This window comes from Talpa occidentalis, unplaced genomic scaffold, assembly GCF_014898055.3.
Source record: "Talpa occidentalis isolate TD23 unplaced genomic scaffold, MPIMG_talOcc4v2.1 talOcc4.7, whole genome shotgun sequence".
Classification (NCBI taxonomy): Eukaryota; Metazoa; Chordata; class Mammalia; order Eulipotyphla; family Talpidae; genus Talpa; species Talpa occidentalis.
The window spans coordinates 120205381-120232199 of NW_023605083.1; the positions used below are offsets into that span (position 1 = coordinate 120205381).

A 26819-nucleotide genomic window follows, 5' to 3' on the forward strand; every position below is an offset into this window, starting at 1 on the left:
GCTCCCCGCTCTGGCTCTGGTGAATTCTCTCACCCTCCCGCGCTTCTGACTGTACCCAGTGCTTGTATGAATAAATAAATGTTTTTTAAAAAAAAAAAAAAAGATGGAACTTCTTTAAAAAAAAAAAAAGAAAGAGTTTGGGCACAGAAAGGAGCTGCAGAGGTGTGGACCTGCGGGAATGCCCCTTCTGAGCAGGAATGCTTCTTCTGCCCAAGAGCCTGGGATGAGTGGCCCCCAGATTTCCCTTTTGGGGTACAGTCAAGCTTGGGGCTCCCCAAGCTGGTTTTCTCTTCTGTAGAATGGGGAAGTATCTTCAGGGTTGTGGTGAGGTTTATGAGTGTTTAGGCAGCACTTGGTACACAGAGGGTGCTGAAAATCTCACCCACCTGTGAATCAGGGAGGAGGTGGTGGCTGAGCAACTGCTTCAGAGGATGAGTTGAGGGGCAGGGGGTGATGGGGACTTCATTTTTCCATTTCCCAGGGAGCCCCCGACGCAGCAAAATAATCAGTATTTTAGTGCAATGTTGGGGAAAAAAATCAAAATACCTGCGAAAAGCCCCAATGAGTCAAATATCCAAAATGGAAACAAAGGACAGGCTCTGACCTTGCACTTGCACGACCCTGTCTCCCTGGCCTCACCCTAACCCAGCCCGGGGCAGGAGAAGAGGGGCAGCTCGCTCCTGCCGGCTCTGCGCGCGCCGCGGCGCCGCGGGCACAGGTGGGCGGCGGGCACCGGCGTGCGGCCGGGCAGGTGGCGGGCGCGTGGCACCGCGGGGCCGCGCGTCAGTTTCGGTTTCCCGCGCCTGCGCCGCGCGGGCTGGGTCGCGGCCCCCCGCGGCCCCCCTGGCGCCCCGCCCCCGGGCTATGTAAGGCGGGCGGCCGCGCTTCGCGCCACCGCTGGGCTCCGAGTCCCTCCGCGCAGGCGGGCGGCCCCGGAGAGCGCGAGCCTGCGACGCGGAGCCCCTCATCATGGTGAGCGGGCGCGGCCCGGCCGGGGAGGGAGGGCGCGAGCCGGGCGCGGGGTGGCCGCTTCACGGGAGAAGAGAGCGCCGGGGGTTTGGGAAGGGCGGTGGCTTGCGAATGAGGAGCGAGGCCCCGGCGGGCGCGCAGTGGAGACTCTCTCTGCAGCCCGAGGCGGGGGAGAGGCGGGGGCAGTGGGGGCGCGGGGAGGGCCCTGGAGGAGGCAGGGGTCTGGAGCTGCGGAATCTGCCGCCTCTGCGGACCCCAAGACGCGGGGCCCAGCGCCCGGGAGGAGCCCGTGCAGCTGCCACCCCGCTCGGGCAGAGCTGGCGCACGGCCCTCGCCGCCCCGGGCCGAGGGGTAGGGATCTGCGAGCCGGCCTGACTCGAGGCGCTGGCGGAGGTGGCGCCATGTTAGAGAAGGGTTCCGGTGAAACTTGTCACTTGTGGGTTTCAGCAGGCACGAAAAAAGGGGCTGAGAGGTGCTGCAGAGACGCACAGCAGAGTGTGGGCTGGGCCCTGGTTGCAGGTGTCCTGTGCCGCCCAGTCCTGGGGCAGGCACAGAGACCCCGACTTTGTGGGGGCGAGTGCAGAGGAGGAGGTGCAGGCGCGTTGAATGGGACCCGTTGTCCAGAGCTCTCCTGCCCTGCCCCCATCAGCCCTTCTGTGAGACCATTGTCCCCCCATCCCAGACAAGAGAGTATTATCCCTGGCTGCCATTGTTGGGGGAAGGGAGGCGGTCTCTGGGTAACCCTTCCCCACCTCCTCCCATTTCTGCACATTCAGAGCCAGGGCAGCTGTGGCTTTGCCCAGACACAGAGACCCCCACCTCCAGAGGTCCTCCGTGGTCAGTGTCAGGAATATAACATCGAGGATCAGCTCCTAGGGCCAGCCTTCGGGCCTCCCCTGCACACGTATTGTCCTAAAATTTTAGCAGCCGCAGCAGGGGGTGGGCCTTGAGGCTTGGGCCCTGACTAGCGGCAGGTGGTTTAGGAGAAAGCTCAGGGGCGCTTCCCTCCACCCTGCACCTCCAGGAGCAGACAGGTACATACTCCCTGCCATTGGGGAAGCTGCCACTACACCGGGGTGCCTGTTGGTCTGACTGGGGAACCCCGAGCCAGGGGTCCCGGGTTAAAACAAGGGCAGAGACAAGGGGCACAGCGGGGTGGGCCCAAGTGACCTGGCTGACTTCTGCTCTTCTCCTCACACAGAACAGAGGCTTCTCCCGGAAGAGCCACACATTCCTGCCCAAGATCTTCTTCCGCAAAATGTCATCCTCGGGGACCAAGGATAAGCCCGAGCTGCAGTTTTCCTTCCTGCAGGATGAGGAGACGGTGGCCACGCTGCATGAGTGCAAGACGATGTTCATCCTGCGCGGCCTGCCAGGGAGCGGCAAGACCACACTGGCCCGGGCCATCGTGAGCAGGTACCACGACGGCACCAAGCTGGTGTCCGCCGACGACTACAAGATCACCCCTGGCGCTCGGGGGGACTTCTCGCAGCAGTACAAGCAGCTGGACGAGGAGCTGGCTGCCTACTGCCGCCGGGACGCCCGCATCATTGTGCTGGACGACACCAACCACGAGCGGGAGCGGCTGGAGCAGCTCTTTGAAATGGCCGACCAGTACCAGTACCAGGTGGTGATGGTGGAGCCCAAGACGCCGTGGCGGCTGGACTATGCCCAGCTCAAGGAGAAGAACCAGTGGCACCTGTCGGTCGACGACCTGAAGAAGCTGAAGCCTGGGCTGGAGAAAGACATCCAGCCGCTCTTCTTCGGCTGGTTCTTGACCAGGAAGAGTTCCGAGAACCTCCGCAAAGCTGGCCAGGCCTTCCTGTCCGAGCTGGGCAACCACAAGGCGTTCAGGAAGGAGCTCCGACACTGTAGGTGGCGGTCTGGGGGCGGTCAGCCACACTCACGGCCCCTGGCTGGCCGCAGGGGCTGCGCGCATGGGCCCGTCTTCCAAGGCCCCGGGAGCTGTGTGGGGAAGCCTGGGGAGGTGCCCTGGTACAGGCGGGAGGGGGCTGCTAGCGCAAGCCCCTGGGGTAGGGGAGAGGCGTTTCCCAGAGCAGCTCCCATCTCACTCCTCCTGCCCTCTTCTCTCCTCTCCCTGCCTTGGTCTAGACCCCTGACCCCGGTATAGCAGTAGGTTGCCAAAAAATTATAAGAGGGGGCTATTGTGACTTCACTGGGGATGGTTGCCAGACTTTGGCCATCTCAGGGCATCCTGTGGCTCCAGAATGCGGGTCTCACGCCTGGTCCAACCCCCTCTTTTGCAGATGAGAAAACTCCAGAAGGGATGTGGGGTTTGCCCAAAGTCAGAGTGAGAGCCCTGGGTGCTGCCGACTCCAGCAGCAGAGGCCTCCCTGTCCTGGGCGGGACCGGGGCTCTCTGGACATGGAGGACCACCCCCGTGGCCTTTCTCCCTATTGGAGACCCAGCTACACTTTAACCCATTTCTAGTTCCCTCCAATTCCAGGTGATCTTCACGTTCACATTCCCACCCATGTTCCCTTGTTTTGCTCAGAGGCAGCTAATTTGTACCTCTTATGGGTCCCCAGAGGACTTCCTCAGCTCCTAAAGCTGGGTCTCTGGAAGCCACGGAACCACGTGCTGGCCGTGGCCTGGCCAGGCTTGAGCCCTGTCCCTGCAAACAGCGTGAGAGAAAAGTACCCCAGAGGCAGCCTTCCCGGTTAGAGCTGGCGCCTCTTGTCAGCTGCTTTTCACTGTTAAACCTGGACTCCTCCTCCCGGCACGTAGCAAGGCCGCTCTAGGGTAGAGGTTCCCCTGCTCTGCAGAAGCTGGAGACATCCTTGCAGGGGCTCAATTCTGGGAAGGAGGAGAAACAGTGAAGGGCAGACCTAGGCATGGGGACCACAAGTCTGGACACAGAAACGCCAAAGCAGCTACATGCTAGTAGCTCCCAAGAGCCCTCCCGTACCAGGCCAGGTTCTCATCTGCCAAGCCAGCTGGCAGGGGGTATGTTATGGTGACCAGGTGACTCCCTGTCCAAGTGGACGAGTGAGGGGGGGTGCTACTGATAGCTCCTGGAGTGGTGGTGGGAAAATTGGGGGGGCTGCCCTAACTTGTACTGGATGGACAGTTAAGGGTCCGTGACCTGCCAAAGGGCCAGTAAGTGGGCCGGGATGTTAGTGAAGCACTTTCTGCCTCCTCCCGTTGTACCGCGCGCTCCCCAGCCTGCCTTGTTCCTCCTCCACCTCTCCTGACTTGCCTCCCCCACCAGATGTGATACTGTGAACCTCAGTTACCCTTGGCCTCTCCTGTCTAACCCTGGGGTACAAGTGCCAAGTGCCTTGCTTTTCAAGCCCGAAACCAGGGAGTGAAAGTACTTTTTCATAGCTCCAAAGTTGCTGTTAGTTTGACCAATGAGTGAACGATAGTGGATTGCACAAAGTTTAGGCTTGAGGTCCGATTTTTTTCCTCTGGGTCCCCACGGTGTTGGTGGTCGATGTCAGGAAGGCCCTGGAGGAACCGGGCCCATGGCCCTGCTCTCCCGCCCTGACCGCCGCACACTCTCTCCCTGCAGTTGTCCCTGGCGATGAGTCCAGGGAGAAGATTGATCTGGTCACCTACTTCGGGAAGAGACCCCCGGGTGTGCTGCACTGCACCACCAAGTTCTGCAACTACGGGAAGGCTCCTGGGGCAGAGGAGTATGCCCAGCAGGATGTGAGTGCTCCCCAGGGGTACCCCGCTGAGGTAGGGAGAGGGAAGGGCTCCGGAGATGAGGACCAGAAACCAAACAGCAGCTCAAGAAGGATGGCGCCTCCTGCTCCAGCTGGCCCCTTCACAGGTGTGAGGGCCGACCTCAGGTGCCTTTCTAGGGAGCCCACCTGGCAGTACCGCCCGCCTGTGCTGGCCTCCTGCCCCTCAGTGCCTTTTCCTTCTGCAGATCATGGAGAACGCTGGTTGGCAGCAGGCTCCTGCTCTGGCTGTCTGAGCCCGCATTCACATGTAGCTGTGGGGCCCTGGAGCTCTGAGGTCCTTGCCCCAGGTCCGAGACCTGGCCTTGCCCCAGAATGGGGACTGTCGTGGGATAGCAAGGCTTACTGGCTTAGGGGTACCAGACAGACCCCACCACACAACTTGTGTCCTCCACCCTCAGCCTCTTACTTGTTGATCTTTAAACCCTTTAACCCCTTCCCTGGCCCTTCACCCTCCTCCCCCTTCCCTTGCTCATTGGTCAGTCCCCTCCCCCTCCCATGGAAACTCCCTGGGGTGTTTTGACTGGCACACCATAGAGTACCTCTAGCACCAGGCATAGGTGCATGACCAAGGCCTTCCACTATGGTCTCTAACCATCCATTCACTTGGCAGTACTTAGTCAGCACCCGTTACGTGCTACACACTGTTGGGGCTGAGCAGAAATAGAGCAGCTTTTATGTCAGATGAGAGGGATGAGCTTTCCCAGAGAACCAGCTACACCCAGATATAATCAGCTGCCAACCAGGTGCTGGGAGATGTGGATCAAGGGCATTTATCTCTGGCCTCGTCCTGGCTTCCAGGATGTTGCCTGGCTAGCAACAGTCGTGAGCCCAGTAGTGACAGTCGCCTGTTCTATGCCCGACACTGGTCTAAGCTCCTCACCCCATCCTTCCCCCCTTCCCCCACCTCGAGGTAGGTTTTCATATCATCCCTCTTGACAGGTGAATAAGCCAACTCACAGAGGCACTTGCTCCAGGCCCTGCAGCCCCTAGGATGGGGAGCTGGGTTCCGAACTCAGGAAGTCTGTTTAGCCCCTGCTTTTCTGGCCCCTCGGTGTTCCTCTCATTCGCCTGAACACTGTCCATGGACACGTTCTTCAGAGACACACTCAGGCTGAGTGGCAGTGTCTGGATGAGAGGCCTTTACAAGCACTGCTCAGTCCTGCTGGCCTCTGCCCGCCCCACCCTATCTCGCTGTCCCTCCCCGGAGGCCACCACCTCTAGCTCAGTCCTCTCATTCATTCTCACCCTCCGTAGGTGGTGAAGAAATCTTACTGCAAGGCCTTCACGCTGACCATCTCTGCCCTCTTTGTGACACCCAAGACAGCTGGAGCCCGGGTAGAGCTGAGTGAGCAGGAGCTGCCCTTGTGGCCAAGTGACGTGGACACGGTGGTCCCCTCTGACAACCTGCCCCGGGGCAGCCGCGCCCACATCACCCTTGGCTGCGCCGGTGATGTGGAGGCCGTGCAGACAGGCCTTGACCTCCTAGATATTGTGCGGCAGGAGAAGGGGGGCAACCGAGGCGAGGAGGTGGGTGAGCTAAGCCGGGGCAGGCTCTACAACTTGGGCAGTGGGCGCTGGATGCTGAACCTGGCCAAGAAGATGGAGCTCAAGACCATCTTCACAGGGTACTATGGGAAGGGCAAGCCTGTGTCCACACACAGTGCCCAGAAAGGCCGTGCCATGCAGTCCTGCACCATCATCTGAGTGCCCTCACTGCCATGTGCCCCTCGATCTTTAGAAGGGAAGGGGGAGGAGGGGGACGTGCCCCCAGCTTCATCTGATTTTTTTTTTTTTACTCAAAGTTAACCTTCCTGTAACTTTTTAAAAATGTGTAAAATAACTGCCCTTTTCCTACCCACTGTTTCCCCTCTAACACTCAAGTTGTCAACACAAGCAGGGGGTTGTGGGTAGGCAACATTCAGGAACCTGGACCAAAGCTGATGAGGCTGGGCCGAATGGGCCTGGCGCTGCAGCCACAACCCAGCCCTGCTTCCAGTTACTGGTGCCCCAGCTCCTGCCCTGTCCACGGCCCTATCCAAAGCTGCATGGACCCCCAGGGCGGGCAGGACAGCTGTGGGAAACTAGTGTGGGCTTGAGAGGGAGGATCCCTGGGCTTTGATCCCATTTCTTAATCAGTACAGCCCCAAGAAGGCCGGGGCTACTTATCAGGGTAGAAAAAGGGGGTTACCTCCCACCTTTGGTCCAAAGTGCCTGTCCCTGCTTTCACACTGTAACTAGGTAACAGTCTGGTAACTAGGGAAGAAAACAGTAAGAAGCAGCCGTATCCAGGCTGGCTACTGGCCTTGCCCTGGCCATCCTTCCCAGTGGTCTGGCCATGTGGATGGGAGATCGAGGCCAGAGACAGGACCTCGGTGGGGAAGCTCCAGTCTTGCTGTCTGTCCGGCCCATCTTGCCTCCTCGGTGCCTCTGGGGGCCTCTGTGCCTCCTCTAAAGGGGGTTGGTGGGTACCAAGAGCCAATGCAGCAGACTCCTGCTGTTAAGGGCCAAGCCCCTCCCGGTGCCTCTGGAAGGGGTTAACACTGCTACATGTGCTGTGATTCCTGGGGTGCCCTCCACTCGCCTCTGCTCAGTAACAGGACCTTGCTAATCAGGTTGTCACTAGACAAAAGTGCTTGGGATTTAAGTTACTATCCTGGCTTTGCCCAACCTCAGCAACTTGTAAGACTGATAATGAAATAAATCATGTTAATCCGAGCCGTGTGCCGTCTCTCTCACCCTTCTGTGCCCAGCTCAGTCTTCCTGGGGCAAGGGCTGGGTGTATTAGGACTGGCTTTGTCCCACAGCTTGGGGCCATCGGTCCTGTCTCCCCTCTGCTGGCTGGGCACAGCTGTGGTGAGGCTGGGCAGCTGAACAGTGCTGGCTTTCATGAGCAGGCAGAAAGGAGAGGTTGGCCTAGGGTGCACACAGAAAGTGGGGGTTGGCTGGGTAGAGGGCTATACAGCACAGGGCCTGCTGTCACCCCATTAAGCGTGACAGCTTTGGCAGGTATGCCAAAGCCTAATCCAACTCAAGGCTTCTCAGTAAGACCCAAAGTTCTTAGTTGGGTTCCCCAAAATCCCTAAGGCAGGCTCCCCTTGCTCAGTGCTACTTCAAACATGGGAAGACCTGACATTTGAATCTCTTCCAGGCACAACAGGCACTTGAATGGCTATAGGGGGAACTTATAGGCTGACTCAATCATTTCATCCTGACCTTGGCACTAAGGGGGAAGTCTGGAAAGAAAGGTAATCCTTTCTTATCTAATCCTAACTATTTAGGATTGATTGAAGGTCTTTCACTGGCCACATCTACTACCAAAGCACCAAAAGTCAAAGCCTCTGTCTGCCAGGAAACCCTAAGATTACTCACCATGAATATACTAAGTTTGACTTAAACAGCATGACAGATGACACTGTTTTTCTCCCCAGCTGGCCTCCCAGGCAGAAAGGGCAACCACTGGAGAAGGCAGGGAGCACTTGCTAAGAATGTGAGTGACCCACTATCTGAATCAATGTTAGTGATAGCCCACACCTGGTGAGGGTCTGGGTATCAGGGAGGCAGGATTTATCCCTGGCTTCAGCTTCCTCCAGACTCTACTGGCAACAGGAACCATGCAAACCTGTGATAATCTCCTAGGTCAGCCCAGCCTGGCAGTGAGCAGACACTTACACCCTGTGTGAGCTCTGGACACGAGGCTTCTATGATTTCTGGTGGCCTCACCATAAGATCAGCAACTTTTCTGATGACTCCCATGACTGCCCAAGCTTGGCACAGCAGCACTCCCAGGCCTGCTCAGCACACACATGCTCGACAGGTTTGGCAGTGGCAGCAAGCACCCACTTGCCAACAGCTTCTGGGGCCCACACCCCTTGGGGAGCAGCTCGCTGAGCGTGAAGTTCAAGTCAGCATCCATTCCATGCTGGGGGCTCAGCTCTGGCTCGCTGACTCTGAATTGACACAAAGCAGCTGCCAGAGCAAAGTTCCAGAAAGGGTCAAACCCGTTTATTCTCTTAATTTTTTTCTTTTTTAATAAAGTTAAACAGTAAAACAAAAATTCACAAGCTGCTTCCCTGTCCACCACCCACCTCCCTCCCCTTCCCGCAGTCTTAGGTGCTGGCTCCCTTTCCTTCACCCCACTCACACGGACACAGGGGATCCAACTGAGGAAACAAAACTGCTCTAAGTACATGGAGACATGATGAAGGGAGGAGGTGAATTGTGTCCACATTCAAGGTTAAACTGAGCAAGTTTGCATTTTCTGGGTTCTGGATGACTTCCTTTCATTAGCCAAACTGAAAAAAGAAATTTCCTGGACCAGATGCTGTAAAGGAAAAGAAAGGCTTGTTCATAGGCTCTGTGGGTTTTCTAGGGAAGGTCACTTTGCTCTGGCTATGGAAAAGTCTTCAATCGCTGCTTCAAACTCAGGGAAAAACTTCTAAGGGTGTCAAACAGCATTGGCCCTGGGGTGGCAGAGGGGCAGTGCATGCGGCATGTGACTTCCAATGCCTTCACCCCTGCAGAGAAGCCCTGACGCTAGGCAGCTTAGTGACACCCCCAAACCTGGAAAAGTGTGCCCAGGAGCCTCTCTTCCGCCACCCTCAGCAGCACACAGTGGGCAGGTGCCGTGCTAGATGAGAACTCAGCTGCCTCCACTCAAGGGTCCTCCACTCTGATTCTTATTGGGGAGTTGCTGCGTGGCTAGGGCCTGGGAACTCCTAACAGTAGCCACACGTACCTTCAAAGCTGAAGCCCCCGGGACCACCAAAGAATGCCTTGAAGATATTGTTTGCATCAAAATCTGTGGAGCATGTGGAGAAACAGGGAAGGGACAAAAGAATGAGAAAACGAGAAGTGTTAGAAAAGGAACTTACCATGACACTGAGAGTGGCTCTCAACATCTTCCCATAGTATTCCCGCCCTTCTTACCCGAAACCTCACATTAGAAGTAAGCAGGTCTGCCCAGACCTATGCCAAACTCACCACTTGCTCTTATTCCTAGGACCTATTCCCGCCTTCCAAGTGCAATCCCAAAGGAAAATCTTCTTTGCCTCAACCCACCTGGCTGGGACTGCCATCTGCAGTTAATGACAAAAGACTTCCCCACATTCTGTCGCTTTAATGCTGCAGCTGCTACTGGAAAGGCTAAAATGCATCAACTAGAGAATCAGACCTAGGATTAATTTTGTTTGATTTCTAGACTGTATGCAGGGAAAAAGCTCCAGATTTATTAAGCACCTAGTGGGTACCAGTGGTGCTGGGTAAACTTTGTACACATTTTATCATTCAATCCTAGTAACAGTTTGTCTGGATATTATTTCCAATTTATACTCAACAAAACAGAAGTAGGGAGGGCCTCCCTGGTGGCTCAAGGGATTAAGACGCAACCTATGAAGCAATCTGCAGCCACTGCAGCAGGAGTTTGATCCCTGGCCGTCCTGGTACCCACATGGTGCAGCAGACCTCTCCTGTCTCGCCCGCTGCTCCCCTCAGCAGTGTATTTCAGTCACTGCTTGTTCTGCTCCCCACTCTGTCTCTGGTGAATCCTCTCGCCCTCCATGCCTCTGGTCTGTACCCCTATTCTTGTATGCATAAATAAATAAATCTTTAAAAAAACCCACAAAACAGAAGTAGGGAGCACAAGGAACTTGCCTAAGGTCATACAGCTCCTGTGTATCTACAGCACTGTGCACTTCCCCGGGCTGTGGCAGGTCTGCTGTCTCCAGCCCTCCTGACCCACTAAGCTAACCACCAGTGGATTCCACGGGCACACAGTGTCCAAAAGGTCTTTGCATCAGCTCATCTTCCTGGAGTCACTAGCTCAGTCAATGTCCCCAGGGTCAACTCTGTCTCTCTCAACTTAGCCCTTTCCCTCTCCAAACACATGCAGCAGCCAAGTCTCCCAGTTATACCCTCCAATCCTCTCCTATCTTTTGTCTTCCCTTCATCCCTTTCAAACCACCTTTCCTCATGGCCATCACAAATAAATTTCCAGAGTCTAAATCTGGTCCCTAGATCCCTTAATGTCTCAATTATTTTAATTAAAAAATTTTTAAAAGATTTATTGTATTTATTTATGCATACAAGAACTGTGGTATAGGTCAGAGGTGGTGGTGGGATGTGAGAGTGTGGGGCGGGGGGGAGTGAGAGGATTCACCAGAGACAGAGTGGGGAACAGAACAGGCAGACTGACTGAAATACACTGCTGAGGGGAGCAGCAGGTGAGACAGGAGAGGTCTGCTATAACATGTGGGTTAACTCCATGGCTGGGGATTGAACCTATGTTGCAATGGTTGGAAATAGCTTGACAGCACTGAGACTTTAACCCCTGTACCACCAAGGAGGCCCTCAATTTCTACTTTTGATTGCTTATAGCTGTTCTCAACTGCGAGGCAGAGCAGTGGAGATGTCAGGGATAACTGTAACATCATCCATCTTACTTTATTTTAAAATTTTATTATTTTTTTAAAATATTTAGGATAGGTCAACTTTTTTTCTTAAAGATGTATTATTTATTTATTTATTTATTTATTTATTTATGATTTATTTATTTATTTATATAAGCACTGGGTACAGTCAGAAGTGCAGGAGGGTGAGAGAATTCACCAGAGCCAGAGCGGGGAACAGAATAGGCAGACTGATGAAATACACTGCTGAGGGGAGCAGCGGGCGGCAGGAGAGGTCTGTGCGCCATGTGAGACCCTCGCTGGTGGTCAGGGATCAAACAGGCACTGCAGAGGCTGTGGGCAGCTTCACAGCCCAGCACTGAACCGCCTACGCCACCAGGGGAGGCCCGAAAGATTTTTTATTTATACAAATAGCTGGGGTACAGGCCAGAGGCGTGGGAGGGTGGGATGATTCACCAGAGACAGAGTGGGGAGCAGATCAGGCAGATGGACTGAAAGCACTGCTGAGGGGAGCAGTGGGCAAGATAGGAGAGGTCTGCTGCGCCATGTGGGTATCTCCCTGGCTGGCCAGGAATCGAACCCATGCTGCAGAGGCTGTGGACAGCTTCAGTGCTGCGCTCAACCCGCTGCGCCACCAGGGAGGCCCCATCCATCTTATTTTAAATTCCAATAGATTTTCACAGTGGAGGAGAAAAGGCTGCCATCAGATAGTGGTAGGAGAACTTAGCACAGTTCAGGGCCTTTCATTTCTTTTTTTTTTTTTTTAAAGATTCATTTATTTATTTATACAAGCACTGGGTACAGTCAGAAGCGCGGGAGGGTGAGAGAATTCACCAGAGCCAGAGCGGGGAGCAGAGCAGGCAGAGGACCGAAGTACACTGCTGAGGGGAGCAGCGGGCGGCAGGAGAGGTCTGTGCGCCATGTGGGACCCTCCTCTGGTGGCCGGGGAGCAGCCAGGGATCGAACCGGCGCTGCAGAGGCTGCGGGCAGCCTCGCAACCCAGCGCTCAACCGCTGCGCCACCGGGGAGGCCCAAGGGGGCCTTTCATTTCTGACTGAGCTCACAGTGAGCAAAGACATTAACAGCTCTCCTCTACTTCCTTATAAGTCTCTGGGGAAACTAAAATTTGTGAGGACCTACAGAAATGTGTGACATAAATAAATGTCAGTCAGTATAGACTTTGCAATGGAAGAAAAAAAGAACTCCCAGTCAAGAGAAAAAGCCCATATTCCTTCCAATAGCCTCTAAGACCTTCTGAGGTCTGACCAGCTACCTTCTGGCTTCCTCTCTCACCACTGCCTGCTTCTACCAACCTCTGCACTTTGAGTCCTTCAAAGATCCCGAATGTGCTCTTTACTTCCAAACCTTCCTTTGCCAGTGATTGTCGCCTCAGTGCCCTCTCTGCAGCCTGGGCACCTGCTACATTTGTGGTACTCAATGGATTTCATGCCAGGTTTGGCGTGTGGGCTGGAATTTGCAAACCCCTAGACAATGGATTCCTGGAGGTTGGGGCACCTATTTTATCCATCTCTGTTATTTCTAGCAGTCAAGGGGTCTCACACATTTTGGGTCTCCATCAATGGAGGTAGCTTCCTAACCACTGGAATTAGACTCTCCCTCTGGAATGTCTTCAGGAAAACTTCTAACACTCCACATTAGTCAGATTTATCCCAGGCTGCCCCAACCAACTCACCGCCCATATTCATGCCCTCCTCATCCAGATCCTGTCCACTGTCATAGCGAGTCTTTTTCTTGGGATCAGAGAGGATGGTAAAAGCTTCTCCAACTTCTTTGAACTTTTTTTCCTCCTCCTTCTGAACTTCAGCACTGGCTCCACTGTGTCGATCTAGAGGGAGGTATATAGGAAGAACTCAGAATCTCAAGAAAACAAAATTTAAGAGAAAGACCATTTCACGTCTGAGTAGAATTTGGTTGATTGCTGAAATGTGGAGGGCCTGGAATTTATCACACTGACAAGCAGCTGAAGAGACTCTCCGAAGCTTTCACTCTGGACTGAGTAAGGCGGGGGCCTGTCTAGCTTGCTCTCCCCACTGAGCCCCCTTCACTCCCTACCTGGATGGTGCATCAAGGCCCGTTTCCGATACGCTTTCTTGATCTCATCCTCAGAGGCATTCTTGTCCACTCCCAGAATCTTGTAGTAATCTTTCCTCTTACTCTTCTTCAGTTCTAGCTGTGCATTTTTAAGGAGCTGCTTGTGTTCTAGAGGGAGACATGCAGAGTCAGTGGGCTAGCCTGATGCTGGCTTCGCTTACCAGGTCCCAGCCCAGCTAGCTTAGGGTCAGAAGTCTTGTTAACCACACCACTTAAAAATCTATAGATTTTTAAGAAATCTACTCATATTTAAGTTCTTATCAACCTCACCACACAGAAAAGGAAATGAAAATGACAGGTTTGGGGACTAGAAAATAGGTGTGTATGTCAGGATCAGAATCTATGTTCACTTCTTCCTGACCGGTGACTCAAATTAAGTTCCAGGTACACCCCTTATCCCTGAATCAAACAGTTGTGTCCTACAAGATGGCATATTTCCCTGAGAAATATACGTTCTCAAACTCTTTTACCTTTTGTTTTCTCCGTCTGATATACTTTTTCGTAGTCCCGTACTGCTTCTTCATACTGTTCTGTGTCCATGTAACTGAAAAGGAAATACAGGGCAGCACAGGGCTCAGACATAAATTAACAGCAACGGCCTGCAGTGTCACTCTAGGGGAGGAGGCATGGCTCAAGCAAGAGACACACACTTTTGGTGGAGAAGCTTCATAAAACAGGAGTCTTAAGCTAGTGGTGAGAGAAAACTGGCTACCGTTCAAGAGAAAAATGAGAGGCCTCATGACACTTCGACCCAAGCTGAAGCAGCAAGGCAACCAAAAGAAAGTTCCTTTGAATTTCACGCAGAGCTAGTGAGAAGCATCTGGACTGCCTCAGGAAAGCAATGTGAAGGCACCTACTTAATTACTTGGGCTTTTGAAAAATACAGGAGAAGTACTAATGGATAAGGAAGAGCCCTGACACCGACAGTGCCACAGACATGCAGGGCTAACTCCAACCCAGAGCACAGTGGGATTAGTGAGTCACTAGAAGATAGGCTCAAGGTGGTGGCTGCTAGCAAAAACTTAAGACAAGTCAACCTGAGAAATACAGCTAAGTTGAGATAGAAAAGGAGATTGTTTCTGTTCCTGCAGGAGAAAAGAAAGGAGGGGCTGCTGGCCCAAGATGGGAATAATCTAGCTTGCCAAGCTCATTGCCAGACCTTTCAAAAATCTTTTTCAAAAAGCAAGGGTTGGGGGGTCTCCCTGGTGGTGCAGGAGTTAAAGTCTCAGCGCTATCAAGCTATCATCAGCCACTGTGACATGAGTTCAATCCCCGGCAAGAAAGCTGACCCACATGGTGCAGCAGACCTCTCCTGACTCGCCTGTTGCTCCCCTCAGCAGTGTATTTCAGTAGATCCACCTGTTCTGCTCCCCACTCTGTCTCTGGTGAATCTTCTCACCCGCCCCTCTCCCCTACACCTTTGGCCTATCTTGTATACATAAATGAATAAAAAATAAGTCTAAAAAAACAAAGAAGCAAAGGGGCATTTCCCATGTCCTTAACAAAGTCACTGGCACCAAGACCAGCCTACTAATGAAAGAGACCATGGTAATAGGTAGTGGCCATGTGGTGCAGCTAGCTGCCACATAGCAGAGCATCAATTCACAACACACCACCACACAAGCCCCTCTTGGCAAACATCCGAGCCCCACTGGGCTTGGCCAGGACAGGAGTGGCTTCCTAGATTGAAGCACATCTTAAGCACCTCTGATTTTGTAATTTACAACATCAAAGAAATGGTGACAGAACCAATGCCCTGCAGACAGAGGGCACAAATGCTACTAGGTGCTCTGAGAAGCCATTTACAGGATGAAGTTATGAAGTATAATGTAAACTGAAGTAAAGAAAACTGGAACTGATAGGCCTGGGTGCAGAATGATGTGATAAGCAAACTTGATGAACTTTACAGGTTCAAGGTAATGTGTTAAACAGGCTTTTATTACAGCAATTTGCATTTATATTTTACACTTTTTAAAATGCAACGGTATCCTCACATTGAAAAAAAAATTAAGTTGAAGAGAAAGTAGACGCTAGTAGGGCTTTAAGGAGAATGGGAGATCTTCAGCTTCTGACGGCAGATGAAGCAAAGAGCTGGCATCTCCCCAACTCTAGGGATAAACTGAGGCAGAATGGCAGCAGTCAGGTCTAAGATAATCTCCAGTTCTTGACAATCCCAGCTGCTTCATGGGACTGTTGCCAAGGTCATGGCCAACTGTGCCAAACAGTGCACCCAATCCTCTGTGATGAGATTTCAGAAGCACAGCTGTAGAGGACAGTTCTATTTCTAACAGTGATAGGGAGTTTTTTGATCAAAGCAATTCCTGATTTTCATTTATTATCCACAGATGAAGAAAACAACCCTCCATCATTATCTTACTAACAAATCAAGAATGTTTTGGTCTCTCCCTACTCCCTGTTCAAACAGTACAGAATATTCTGTTGAATGTAGAATATGGGTGAGCCTCCTTTTTTTTTTTTGCTATTACAGATAGCAGTAGTAATGGATATTGTATTTTGTGTATGTTATGTCTTTAGCTTGATCAAAGGTCATCTGGCCCCCAAAGTTTCCACACTCGTCTGTCATGTCAGTGATCTGTGGAGATGACTGGTAGTTGATCTCACAGCATCTATAATATAATACCAAGTATGTTTCTGTTTGACATTTAGAAATTCACTTTAAAAAAGCACCACATAGTAGCGGTTTTCCTATATTTAAAAAAATGGGGGTAATTTTAGGAAAACTAAATGGGAAATAGGCCACATTTTGCACCACTGATGAGACTGGGGGATTTGGGCTCCTGAGACATCAGTAATGGCACCATCTACTCCCCTCTCTCCCCAATCCCTTATATGCCCTGACAAATAGCACTGTGTTTTAAATAACAATTCTTAACAAGGAATGGAACAGGTGTTGGAGGATTGGTATACAATAAGCATGTCTTCTTTTAGGAACTTTAAAGACAGGATGATGTTCTCTGGGAAATAATCTGAAAAAAGAAGAGACGGATTTTGGGGAAAGGTCTCTCCTACCCCATACTAATGGTTCTTGTCTGGAAGAGTCTGATGGGGCCAACAGTAAGTTGATATGCTGGGGAGCACCCTCACTCTGAAAGTAAATCTGGAAACTGAGGCAGGCATAGCCTGACTCATGTTACCTAGTCAGACAGGAGCTTTCCAAAGGGGGTTCCTTTGATACAGCTGAGAGGCTGAAGCAGATTTAATTCCTTCCAACAGTAAGACTGTTTTCCCTAAGCCAGAACAAAGAGGATAAGCACAACTCTCAACTGCCTCAAGATATACTTTATTTCAAGCACAATACATTCATTCAACAAAACATTTATTGAGTGAGCACCTACTGTGTGCTAAGCACTGTGCCAAGTTAGAGCAAAGGTGAACAACACAAAATAAAATCTCCAAAGGAAATGGATTTAAACTTTAACAAAAGGAATTTGGGTCAGGCATCAGAGGAAACTTACTGACCGTGAGGGGCGTAAGACACAGGCATGGGAGACTGAGGGAGCTTGTGCAATCTCCTCCGCTGGAGGTCTATAAAGATAGTCTAGGGCTGGAACAATCCCACCTAGAGGCAGGGGGAAGGACCAAATGACCTCACAACGTCCCTGGTCTGCTTCATCATCCATAATGCAATTCTCCCCTGGCAAGCCAGCAGCAACTCCCTCTCCCCCACACTCCCTGATGGCACTCACCACTGGGCTCTTCTCAAGTAGGCTTTTATGTAAGTGTCATCGAGCTTCACTGCATTTGTGCAGTCTTCTATTGCATCATCTAGTTTCCTAAGCTTCAGGAGAGAGAAAGCAGTCAAACTCCACATCTTTAGTGATTGAGGGAGCCCAGAAGCTGTGAGCATGGCTTCAAAATTCTAACAGGATAAGTGAGACTGGCCCCCTAACTGTCACACTGGTTCTGGGTCACGGGAAAAGCCAGCATCTCAGAGGATTAAGCATATCATATTCAAAATTGGTTTCTTTGGGGCCTCCTTGGTGGCACAAGGGGGTAAGACGTAACCTATGAAACTGTCTGCAGCCTCAGCAGCACAAGTTCGATTCCCGGCCAGGGAGCTGACCCTCATGGCGCAGCAGACCTCTCCTGTCTTGCCCGCTGCTCCCCTCAGCAGTGTGTTTTGGTCGATCTGTCTGTTCTGTTCCCCACTCTCTCTCTGGTGAATCTTCTCAAACCACCCCCCCCCCACACCTCTGGACTGTTCCCCAGTTCTTGTATGCATAAATAAATAAATCTTTAAAAAAAAAAAATTGGTTTCTTTTCTAAGTGATAGAGAAGCCAGGCACACTTCTCTGCAAGATAAATCACTCTCCAGTCCAGGTTAGTACTTAACCAATACATGGAAATAATAAAAGATTATGCCACAGGTCAACTAAAGGGATCAAAATTACTGTGGTTTTTATCTACAAGTCTGCGAGGGCAAGGAGCCTTCTCTTTTGTTTCTTATGGTCTGATGACCAAGGGGGACACGCGGGCCATTTTCAAGCATGCATGGTAACCATCAGGTATGCTGGAGAGAAAAAACTAAGCCCACCTCACTGACTTCCTCCAAATCAATTCTAAAAAGAAATAACCACTTGCTTAGACAAAAAGAGGCAACAATATTTGCTTAAAAATTATGCCAAAGGGCCTCCCTGGTGTCGCAGAGGTTGACACATCCTATGAAGCGATTCGCAGCCACTGCAGCATGAGTTCGAACCCCGGCCAGGAAGCTGACCACATGGCACAGCAGATCTCTCCTGACACCCCCGCTGCTCCTCTCAGCAGTGTGTTTCAGTCTGCCTGCCTGTTCTGTTTCCCACTCTGTCTCTGGTGAATCCTCTCATCCCCCTGCACCTCTGGCCTGTACCCCAGTTCTTGTATGCATAAATAAATAAATGTTAAAAAAAAAAAAAATTATGCCAAAGCCTCTAGCCATTCTCTTACTGGAGGAAAAGGACCACTTTAAGGAAAAACAGGTCCCTCAAGTACCCCTAAATTCTACACACAAATAAAAGCTTGCATTGCAGAAGTTTCCTATAAGCTTCTATCAACAAGAACAACTTTTTCTCCTGTCATTTGGCCTATCCTCATTGGCAGATTTCCCAAGACTCTTTGGATGTCCCTTAAAAACACTTCCACAGGCACCTAGACCAAATGCTTACCTTGGAATTAACCGTACCCCGATTACAGTAGAGTTTAGCGTTAGTTTTTATATTGTTGGGGTCTATCCCCAGAGCTTCTGTGTACAGTTCATATGCTAGCTTGTAATTTCCTTCTTTAAATGCTTTATTGCCATCTTCTTTCTTTGCTTTCAATGCTTTGGCATTCTACAAAGAAAAGCAAGAAGAGGTCAGTTTAAATCCTCAGACACTGGAGGTCTATTTTCAATTTCTCAGATCACAGTAATTAGTATCATAGGCCCTCACCCCATGCACCACCTGGGTTATTTCCTGCTCACTAGTGCTTCTGAGAGTAGACAGGGGAAACCAAAATATACAAAACAATAGCAGTAAGACCTGTGTTACACAGGGATTACCTCCATTTCCCAGGACAAGCATCTTACTATCTTTTCTGAGAAAAACAACAAAAAATGCTTAAAGGTTCTAACCATGTATGATCACATTTACCCATAAGCAAATAGAAGTAGTCCTGAAATCATTTCTAATAAAAGGACCAAGCATCCTGGCAAGGCGGGAAGAAGAGCTATGATGTCCCTTGTGATTCTATAACCTTCCATTCATTAGGCCCAAAAGGGAAGTTTTCTTTCCCTGCTTCATCCGGAGCTCCAACTTACTCTGCAAGCAACGCAGGCCTTCTCGTGGTCAGGAGCCATCCTGAGAGCCTGTACGAAAAACTGAACCGCCTTCTCAATGCAGTCTTCATAATAAAGGCAAAGACCTCGTACATACAGAGCATCTGCATTGGTTGAATCCATTCGCAAAATGTCACTGCAACAGCCAGAAAGGGGCACGTTCAGCTGTAGTTTGCACCTCACCACCATCACTATCATTTGTGGCCAGGTTTGGTGTTTTTTGTTTTGTTTTTTTTTTGTCGTGCCATGTGTTAAGAAAAGAATTCAAAGGTAAGAGTCCTAAGAACCCTTCTCTTATTTACTTTGAATATACTTCTGTATCTCACAATCTTTATTAGAACAAGGGTTGGCAGACTATAGCCTACAAGACCAAATCCTGCTTGCCACCAGTTTTTATAATTTAAAGTTTTTTGAGGGCCTCCCCGGTGGCGCAGCTGTTGAGCGCTGGGTTGCGAAGCTGCCTGCAGCCTCTGCAGCGCCGGTTCGATCCTCGGCTACTCCCCGGCCACGGGAGGAGGGTCCCACATGGCGCGCAGACCTCTCCTGCCGCCCGCTGCTTCCCTCAGCAGTGTACTTCGGTCCTTCTGCCTGCTCTGCTCCCTGCTCTGGCTCTGGTGAATTCTCTCACCCTCCCACGCTTCTGAATGTACCCAGTGCTTGTATAAATAAATAAATAAATAAATAAATAAATAAATAAATAAATAAATAAATAAATAAGTTTTTTTGAAATACAGCCACACCTTTTGTTTAGCTGTATTCTGTGGCAGAGTGTAACATTTATGATAGCGACCATGTGGCTTGCAAAGCCTAATATATTTACTATCTAGCCTTTCACAGCATCTGCAAACCCTTGGAGAAGAAAATAACTACTTCAAAACCAAACAAAAAAACCCATCAAACCCAAATTCGCACATCGCTCTTTCACATAAAGTCCAAGTACCTACTCTGTTCCTATATACACTGTGGGTTTTCACACCAGTATAACCTTTGGCTTTAAGTCCCAGGAAGGCCTGGTTAGTTCGAGCTGGCCTACCTACTACAGGGCGTAGTAGGACCTACCCCAATTGCAGAGAGCTGCCAGACAGCACCCACCCAGTGGTAGCAGGCATTTCAATGCACAACGGCCTGACTTCATACCTGGCCACAGATTGTGCTTCTGGATAACGACCCAGCATTGCTAAACATTCTGCCTTAAGGATTTTGAAGCGATGGCAGGCAGGGGCAAATTCTAGGGCACGGTCCATGCAGAAAACCACCTAAGGGGAGGAAGAAAAAATATTAAGGCTCTTTTTCTTGGACTCTAGAAGTGTCTTCACTTTGATTTGGTCACAGAAAACAGACAGGGTCAGAGAAAGTATAAGTACAGTTTAAGAACATACCTAATTCATTTGAATAAACCACTGAAATAAGGAAAGCAAGAGATCCAGATGATAATGACAGCAAACATTTACTGAGTACTCTGTGTAATCACCATGCTAAGCAGCCTACGCAGTGACTGTTACCAAAACTCACATTCTAGTACAGAAATATTGTTATTTGTTATTTTGCACTAATTCACCATTCTTAATGTAGTAAGACAAGGAATAGCAAAATTAACCTGGTGTAGATCAATGCTCCTACATCACTGACATTGCTCATTCCCTCCTTTCTTGCGGTAGGCAGCGCTACCCATGCTGTTTCTTGACAAGGTCTGGGCATTGGGGGAAGACTCCCAAGAAGAGGGGAGTCATGCACTTCCCAGAAGATCTGAATAAGGGAGTCTCCATGGCAATGTCTGCTAATACTCCTCTGTTTGTTCTTGTTTAATGCAAAAGTAAGTTAGTTATAAACTGGCTTGTGAAAATCTAATTTGGACCTAGACGCTAATTGGTCTATTGTTCTTACGCTTGAATCGTTACTAAAGAAAGTAAAAAATGCTAAAGGTATAGCCAGGAAAGAAATGTTTTGGCCCTGAGAACTATGGAGAACAAGCTGCCCTGAACCAACTGTGCTTGGAAACCACAGCCTAACCCAGGGGGTACGTGTTTGCGGCAGCAGTACATCTCCTGGTGTATGCAAAAGGTCAATAGTTCACAGGCTGTGTGGAGGTTAGGTATTTCTGGTTAAGAGTTAGACTTTAGTAGAACTAACATAGATTTGATGAGTTGCTTTAGGCCACTTTGAAGTAATTGATAAATTAGCCAAGTTAATCGAATGCTAAGGAGATAGGTTGATTTCAGTAATAGAATATAGAAAAGGAGGGCCTCCCTGGTGGCACAGCAGTTGAGCACTGGGTCGCGAAGCTGCCCGCAGCCTCTGCAGCACTGGTTCGATCCCCGGGCACCAGGCAAGGGTCCCACATGGCGCGCAGACATCTCCTGCCGCCCGCTGCTCCCCTCAGCAGTGTACTTCATCAGTCTGCATGCTCTGCTCTCCCCTCTGGCTCTGGTGAATTCTCTCACCCTCCCACGCTTCTGACTGTACCCAGTGCTTGTATAAATAAAAAGAAACAAATCTTTAAAAAAAAATATATAGAAAAGGAATTTCACGCCCACACTGAAACTAGGAAAGTTTAATAGAATGATTAAGTTTTACCAAATGTTGTGCTGTCTTAAATAATTGATCATGTTAGAAAATGAGCTGTACCTAGGAAACTAATTGTCCCTGATGTTTTTCTTAAGGTAACCAAAGAAATGCCCTTTTGATATGAGACCAAGGGAGTCTCTATATGTCATGAGAAAATATCTAATGATTGTCTTTGTTCTGCTTCAATACTTATGCTGATGTAATCTCACTGCTTGCCTTAAGGTATAAATAAAGACCCGCTGAGACCCTCAGTAGGAGATACTTGCACCAATATAAGAGTGTCTGTGTCTGCCTCATCTCCACTTCCCCTCCGCCCCGCAAGATTTCGCCGACACTGTCCTCTCATTTCTGCGATCCCTGACACGACATTCTGCTGGAGCGGGCTTCCAGCACTTTCTGTTCCATGAGCTCATGTTTCACTGAGGACTGGGTGGCTATTCTTCCCCATCAATTTCAGTAAAGAAATATATCAATAGTTCGTTTTTTCCCCCCATCTTTTTAAAGATTTATTTGTATTTATTTATGCATACAAGAACTTTGGTGTAGGCCAGAGGTGTGTGTGTGGGGGGGAGAGAATTCACCAGAGACAAAGCGAGGAGCAGAACAGGCAGATCTACTAAAATACACTGCTGAGGGGAGCAGCAGGCGAGACAGGAGAGGTCTGCTGCACCATGTGGGTTTGCTCCCTGGCCAGGGATTGAACTCATGCCACAGTGGCTGGTGATAGCTTGATAGCGCTGAGACTTTAACCCCTGCACCTCCAGGGAGGCCCCCAATAGTTCATTTTAAGTGGTCCTAAATAGATTACATCAGATTATTACACTCAGCAAGTTGCTATACAAACCAAAAGCCAAGTCTTCTCTCTCCACATTAAGATTTAATTTAGTCTTACAGCTTCATAAAGGCTTGCTCTCCATATATTCCCATTTTCTTTTTAGACATTTGTTCTATGAACTTTCATTTTGGTTTAACTGCTATTTCTGGGAGGTGATTACTGAATCACATTTCCCTTCAAGAATAATTGACCCTGGGCCTCCCCGGTGGCGCAGCAGTTCAGCGCTGGGTTGCGAAGCTGCCTGCAGCCTCTGCGGCGCCGGTTCAATCCCCAGCTGCTCCCTGGCCACCAGAGGAGGGTCCCACATGGCACACAGACCTCTCCTGCCGCCCGCTGCTCCCCTCAGCAGTGTACTTCGGTCCTTCTGCCTGCTCTGCTCCCCGCTCTGGCTCTGGTGAATTCTCTCACCCTCCCGCGCTTCTGACCGTACCCAGTGCTTGTATAAATAAATAAATCTTAAAAAAAAAAAAGAATAATTGACCCAAGGGCCTCCCCAGTGGCGCAGCGGTTGAGCGCTGGGTTGCAAAGCTGCCCGCAGCCTCTGCAGTGCCGGTTCGATCCCCGGCCGCCAGCAAGGGTCCCACATGGCGCGAAGTCCTCTCCTGCTGCCCGCTGCTCTCCCCAGCAGTGTATTTCGTCACGCTGCCTGCTCTGCTCTCCACTCTGGCTCTGGTGAGTTCTCTCACCCTCCCGCACTTCTGACTGTACCCAGTGCTTGTATAAATAAATAAATAAATCTTTATAATAATAATAATAATAATAAAAAAAGAATAATTGACCCAAGCCTCCCTGGTGGCCTAGGGGTTAAGTCTCAGTGCTATTACCTCTATGGCTTGAGTTTGATCCCTGGCCAGGGAGCTAACCCACACATGGCACAGCAGACTTCTCCTGTCTTGCCCAGCGCTCTCCTTAGCAGACTATTTCAGTAAAGCCACCTGTTCTGCTCTCCACTCTGTCTCTGGTGAATCCACTAAACCCCTGGACCTCTGGCCTACACCCCAGTTCTTTTATGCAAAAATAAATGAAAAAAAAAAAGAAAAAAGAATAACTGAGCCACAGGGAAAATCAGGAAATAAGGGACAACCATTTCCTCTATGGATGAAGAGGAGGAAGAGATGAAGTATGAAAACTTAAGAGCAAAAAATAACTCAAATTCCATCAATAAAAGGATGGTTAGATAATGAAGATATTCATATAACGGAATACTACATGGCACTAAAACATAGACGTTCTTCACATACTAATATCAATAATGCAGACATTCATATAATGGAACACTGTGTGGCTCTAAAATGGAAGAAGCTTTTCATATACTAACACTGCGTTGGGTGACAAAGAGCAAGGTTTGGAACCGTGCAGCACAATAGCTTTCATACAAAAAAGTAAAAAAATAGAGAAATTACGAATCTGTATTTATATTTGCTTATTTATGGAGAACAAAAGCATGGAGGGAAATAGAATCAAAAAGAACAAAGGTCACTCTATGGGATGAGAACTAAGCAGGTGGGGGAGAAGTTTGGGGGAACACTGGTCACTGAATATTTGCTTACACTTTCTAGCTTTTGAACCATGAATAGCACCTACTCAAAAACTCAAAAAATATGGGGAAGCAGGCAAACACCACAGCTGTTCTACTAGGAAGCTGTTCAACAGGGCAATGGCAGGAATGTCTCTTCAATGGCACAAGTTGCTGCCCAAAAGTTCTAAGGACAATATGAAAACTCAGGTATTATGTAGGGCAGAATTAAGGTGCTAATCTCCTCCCCTCAATTTAGAGAAAGACCGACAGTGTGGAGCTCAGTGAAAGTGTAAGCAGCCACACCCTGCTGCCTTCACAGGGAGTGTACAGAAATGGTTCTGAGTGTCAGCTGGAGGCTCAGTGCTTCACTTCCCACCCCCACCTCTCTATGACTACAGACAGCTGCAGGCAAAGAAGATCTTTGTTTCTTCCAAGTTCATCTGTTTCCCCTGCCAGGATCATAATTCTTCATTTGTGACATCACCATGAGCTACAGTGGGGAGGGGGGCTGGGATGTCACAAACAGGATTCTGTCACAACTGGGGATTCTGGCTCCAGAGTGGGCAAGACAGTAAAGAAACTCAAAAGACCGCCTTTTGAGACCAAGCTTTTGCCTATGTAAACCTCAGAAGATGTGATAGGAGGCAGAATCACTTTCTAAACACACACACACACACACACACACACACCCCAAATATGTGAATCACACTACAAAGACACTGTGGTTTTTAAAAACAATGGACAGAGAGGGATAACAGCAGATTAATGCTGGGACTCTACATAAGCTAATCAGATATATGTATTAACATTTTTGGGGGCCATTTATCTCTTTTTAAAACTCTAGTGAAAGAGGGGGGAGGGAGGGGTGGGGAAAGGAAGGACTAGAGTCAAAATAAGGGGAAAGGGGTGCAATTTTATGGGGAATATAACCAAAATGAAAATGTATACATTGTGCAAAGATGAAAAAAGATGTAAGAATTATATAAAATAAAATATTTAAATAAAAAGAAACTCTAGTGAAAGCTACTTTCAAGTATGTCTAAAGAAGGGAGTTGAATTATACAGATGAGCATAACCACAAGATCTAGAAAGTAGAACTTTTATATACTCCCCATGTTTCAGATCTGTCAATCCCTTTGGATATACATTTTTAGGAACTGTCACAAAATTTCATAATGAACAGTGGTATGCATCCATAGAAAGGCCTAACATCAAAAAGGCAGTAATAATGTACACTATTAAAAAAGTTCTTTAAAAAAATAAGTAGTCGGGCCTCCCCGGTGGCGCAGCGGTTGAGCGCTGGGTTGCAAAGCTGCCCACGGCCTCTGCAGCGCTGGTTCGATCCCCGGCTGCTCCCCGGCCACCAGAGGAGGGTCCCACATGGTGCGCAGACCTCTCCTGCCGCCCGCTGCTCCCCTCAGCAGTGTACTTTGGTCCTTCTGCCTGCTCTGCTCCCCGCTCTGGCTCTGGTGAATTCTCTCACCCTCCCACGCTTCTGACTGTACCCAGTGCATGTATAAACAAAACAAACAAACAAACAAATAAATAAAACATGCCTCTATTAAAAAAAAAGTAGTCTTTTTCTATTTTTGATTTCCTCGGTCCATCCAGTTCACATAAACAGGAGTGAAAGCTGGCTCTCATCATTCAAATAAAGATGAATTACCCAAATCTAATATTCAATTCTAACTGGACTTTCCTCTGTTAACATTATGAACCAGCATACTGTCAACCCATTACCTTATACCAAATAAGGAACAAACTCAAGTAACAAACTTGTTTTGCTTCTTACTATAGAGTGAAATATAATTAGTAAGTACTGAATGAGGAAGTCAGGCTGAGCACAGGCTGTCAGGGTGTCCCAACTCAGTGAGAAAACCAACACAATGCAGAAGCAATGGACAAAAGCCAGTTCCTGGAAAACTGACCAAGAAACCTGGGAGATCCAATGGGCCTCAACCAATCAACACGAGACACAACGCCAAGCTACCCAAATTCCAAACTTCTACCCCATGCTCTCCACATTCATATAAACTCCTGCTTCTTGCCCCCTGTCTCCTGAGAGAGCTTTACTGTCCTCCTTATCTGCCAAAAAACTTCTTGATTTCCCCCCTAACCTTAGTCTCAATGCTGTATTCTTTCCTTACTGAGATAAGAACTAAGAGTCCCTTGAGGGTCTGCCTCCTGGATCCAAAGCCTGCTTCAGTACCTTAGCAAAACAAATTTTTTTTTTAATTCTGGTGGTGATGTGGAGCAACAGGAACTCTCATTCACTGCTGATGGGGATGCAAAATGGTGAAGCCACTTTAGAAGACAGTTTGGCAGTTTCTTGCAAAACTAAATCTATTCTTACTATACAATCCAGCAATCATACTTTTTACTATTTACCTGCAGGAGATGAAAACTTATATCTACACAAAAACCCACACATGGATATTTATAGCAGTTTTACTCATATTCATAAAAATTTGGTTCTAACAAGTGTATCTCTGTTGGTTAATGCTGATAATGGGGGAGGCTATGTAGAAGTGGGGTCAGGAGAGTATATAAGAAATATCTGTTCCCTCTTTTCAATTTTGCTGTGAATTTTTTAAAAACAGTCTTAATAAAGAGGGATGGAGTCAAATTAAAGTATAATTTATTTTATATCTTCTGTACCATACTCCTCTTAATCACACACACACTAGAAACTTTGTGAGAAAGAAGAGATGAGATTTTCTCCGTTGTACTTTACCTTCCGAAAATCCCGCTTCTCAAAATCCGTTTCTGCTATTTTCTCATATTCTATGACTGCATTAGCATTCTTGAACTATACCAACAAATCAGATAAGAAAAAGCTTTATTACAGTTGTATATTCAACAATGACAAAGATCATTAAGGCCTCAA

The 26819-nt window shown here is 49.1% G+C and overlaps 2 protein-coding genes across 4 annotated transcripts in view; one reads left to right on the forward strand and one right to left on the reverse strand.

Moving 5' to 3' along the window:
- The first annotated feature begins 885 nt into the window (after positions 1–885).
- Positions 886–8606, forward strand: CNP (2',3'-cyclic nucleotide 3' phosphodiesterase). Its single transcript, XM_037494020.2, has 4 exons — positions 886–972; positions 2171–2840; positions 4505–4644; positions 5937–8606. The coding sequence occupies exons 1-4, from the start codon at positions 970–972 to the stop codon at positions 6384–6386; spliced, it is 1263 nt and encodes a 420-aa protein (XP_037349917.1). The 5' UTR covers positions 886–969; the 3' UTR covers positions 6387–8606.
- Positions 8607–8669: 63 nt separating this feature from the next.
- DNAJC7 (DnaJ heat shock protein family (Hsp40) member C7) overlaps positions 8670–26819 on the reverse strand; it is a 32967-nt gene continuing 14817 nt past the window's right edge. For all 3 annotated transcript variants that reach the window (XM_037494740.2, XM_037494741.2, XM_037494742.2), the window contains exons 5-14: positions 26667–26741; positions 20151–20269; positions 18996–19149; positions 18364–18528; positions 16906–16997; positions 13669–13742; positions 13160–13306; positions 12780–12932; positions 9418–9480; positions 8670–9003 (exon numbers count right to left, since the gene is read on the reverse strand). In XM_037494740.2, coding sequence (XP_037350637.1) covers positions 8966–9003; positions 9418–9480; positions 12780–12932; positions 13160–13306; positions 13669–13742; positions 16906–16997; positions 18364–18528; positions 18996–19149; positions 20151–20269; positions 26667–26741 — 1080 coding nt within the window. In that variant the 3' untranslated portion in view covers positions 8670–8965. The remainder of the gene's footprint in view (positions 9004–9417; positions 9481–12779; positions 12933–13159; positions 13307–13668; positions 13743–16905; positions 16998–18363; positions 18529–18995; positions 19150–20150; positions 20270–26666; positions 26742–26819) is intronic.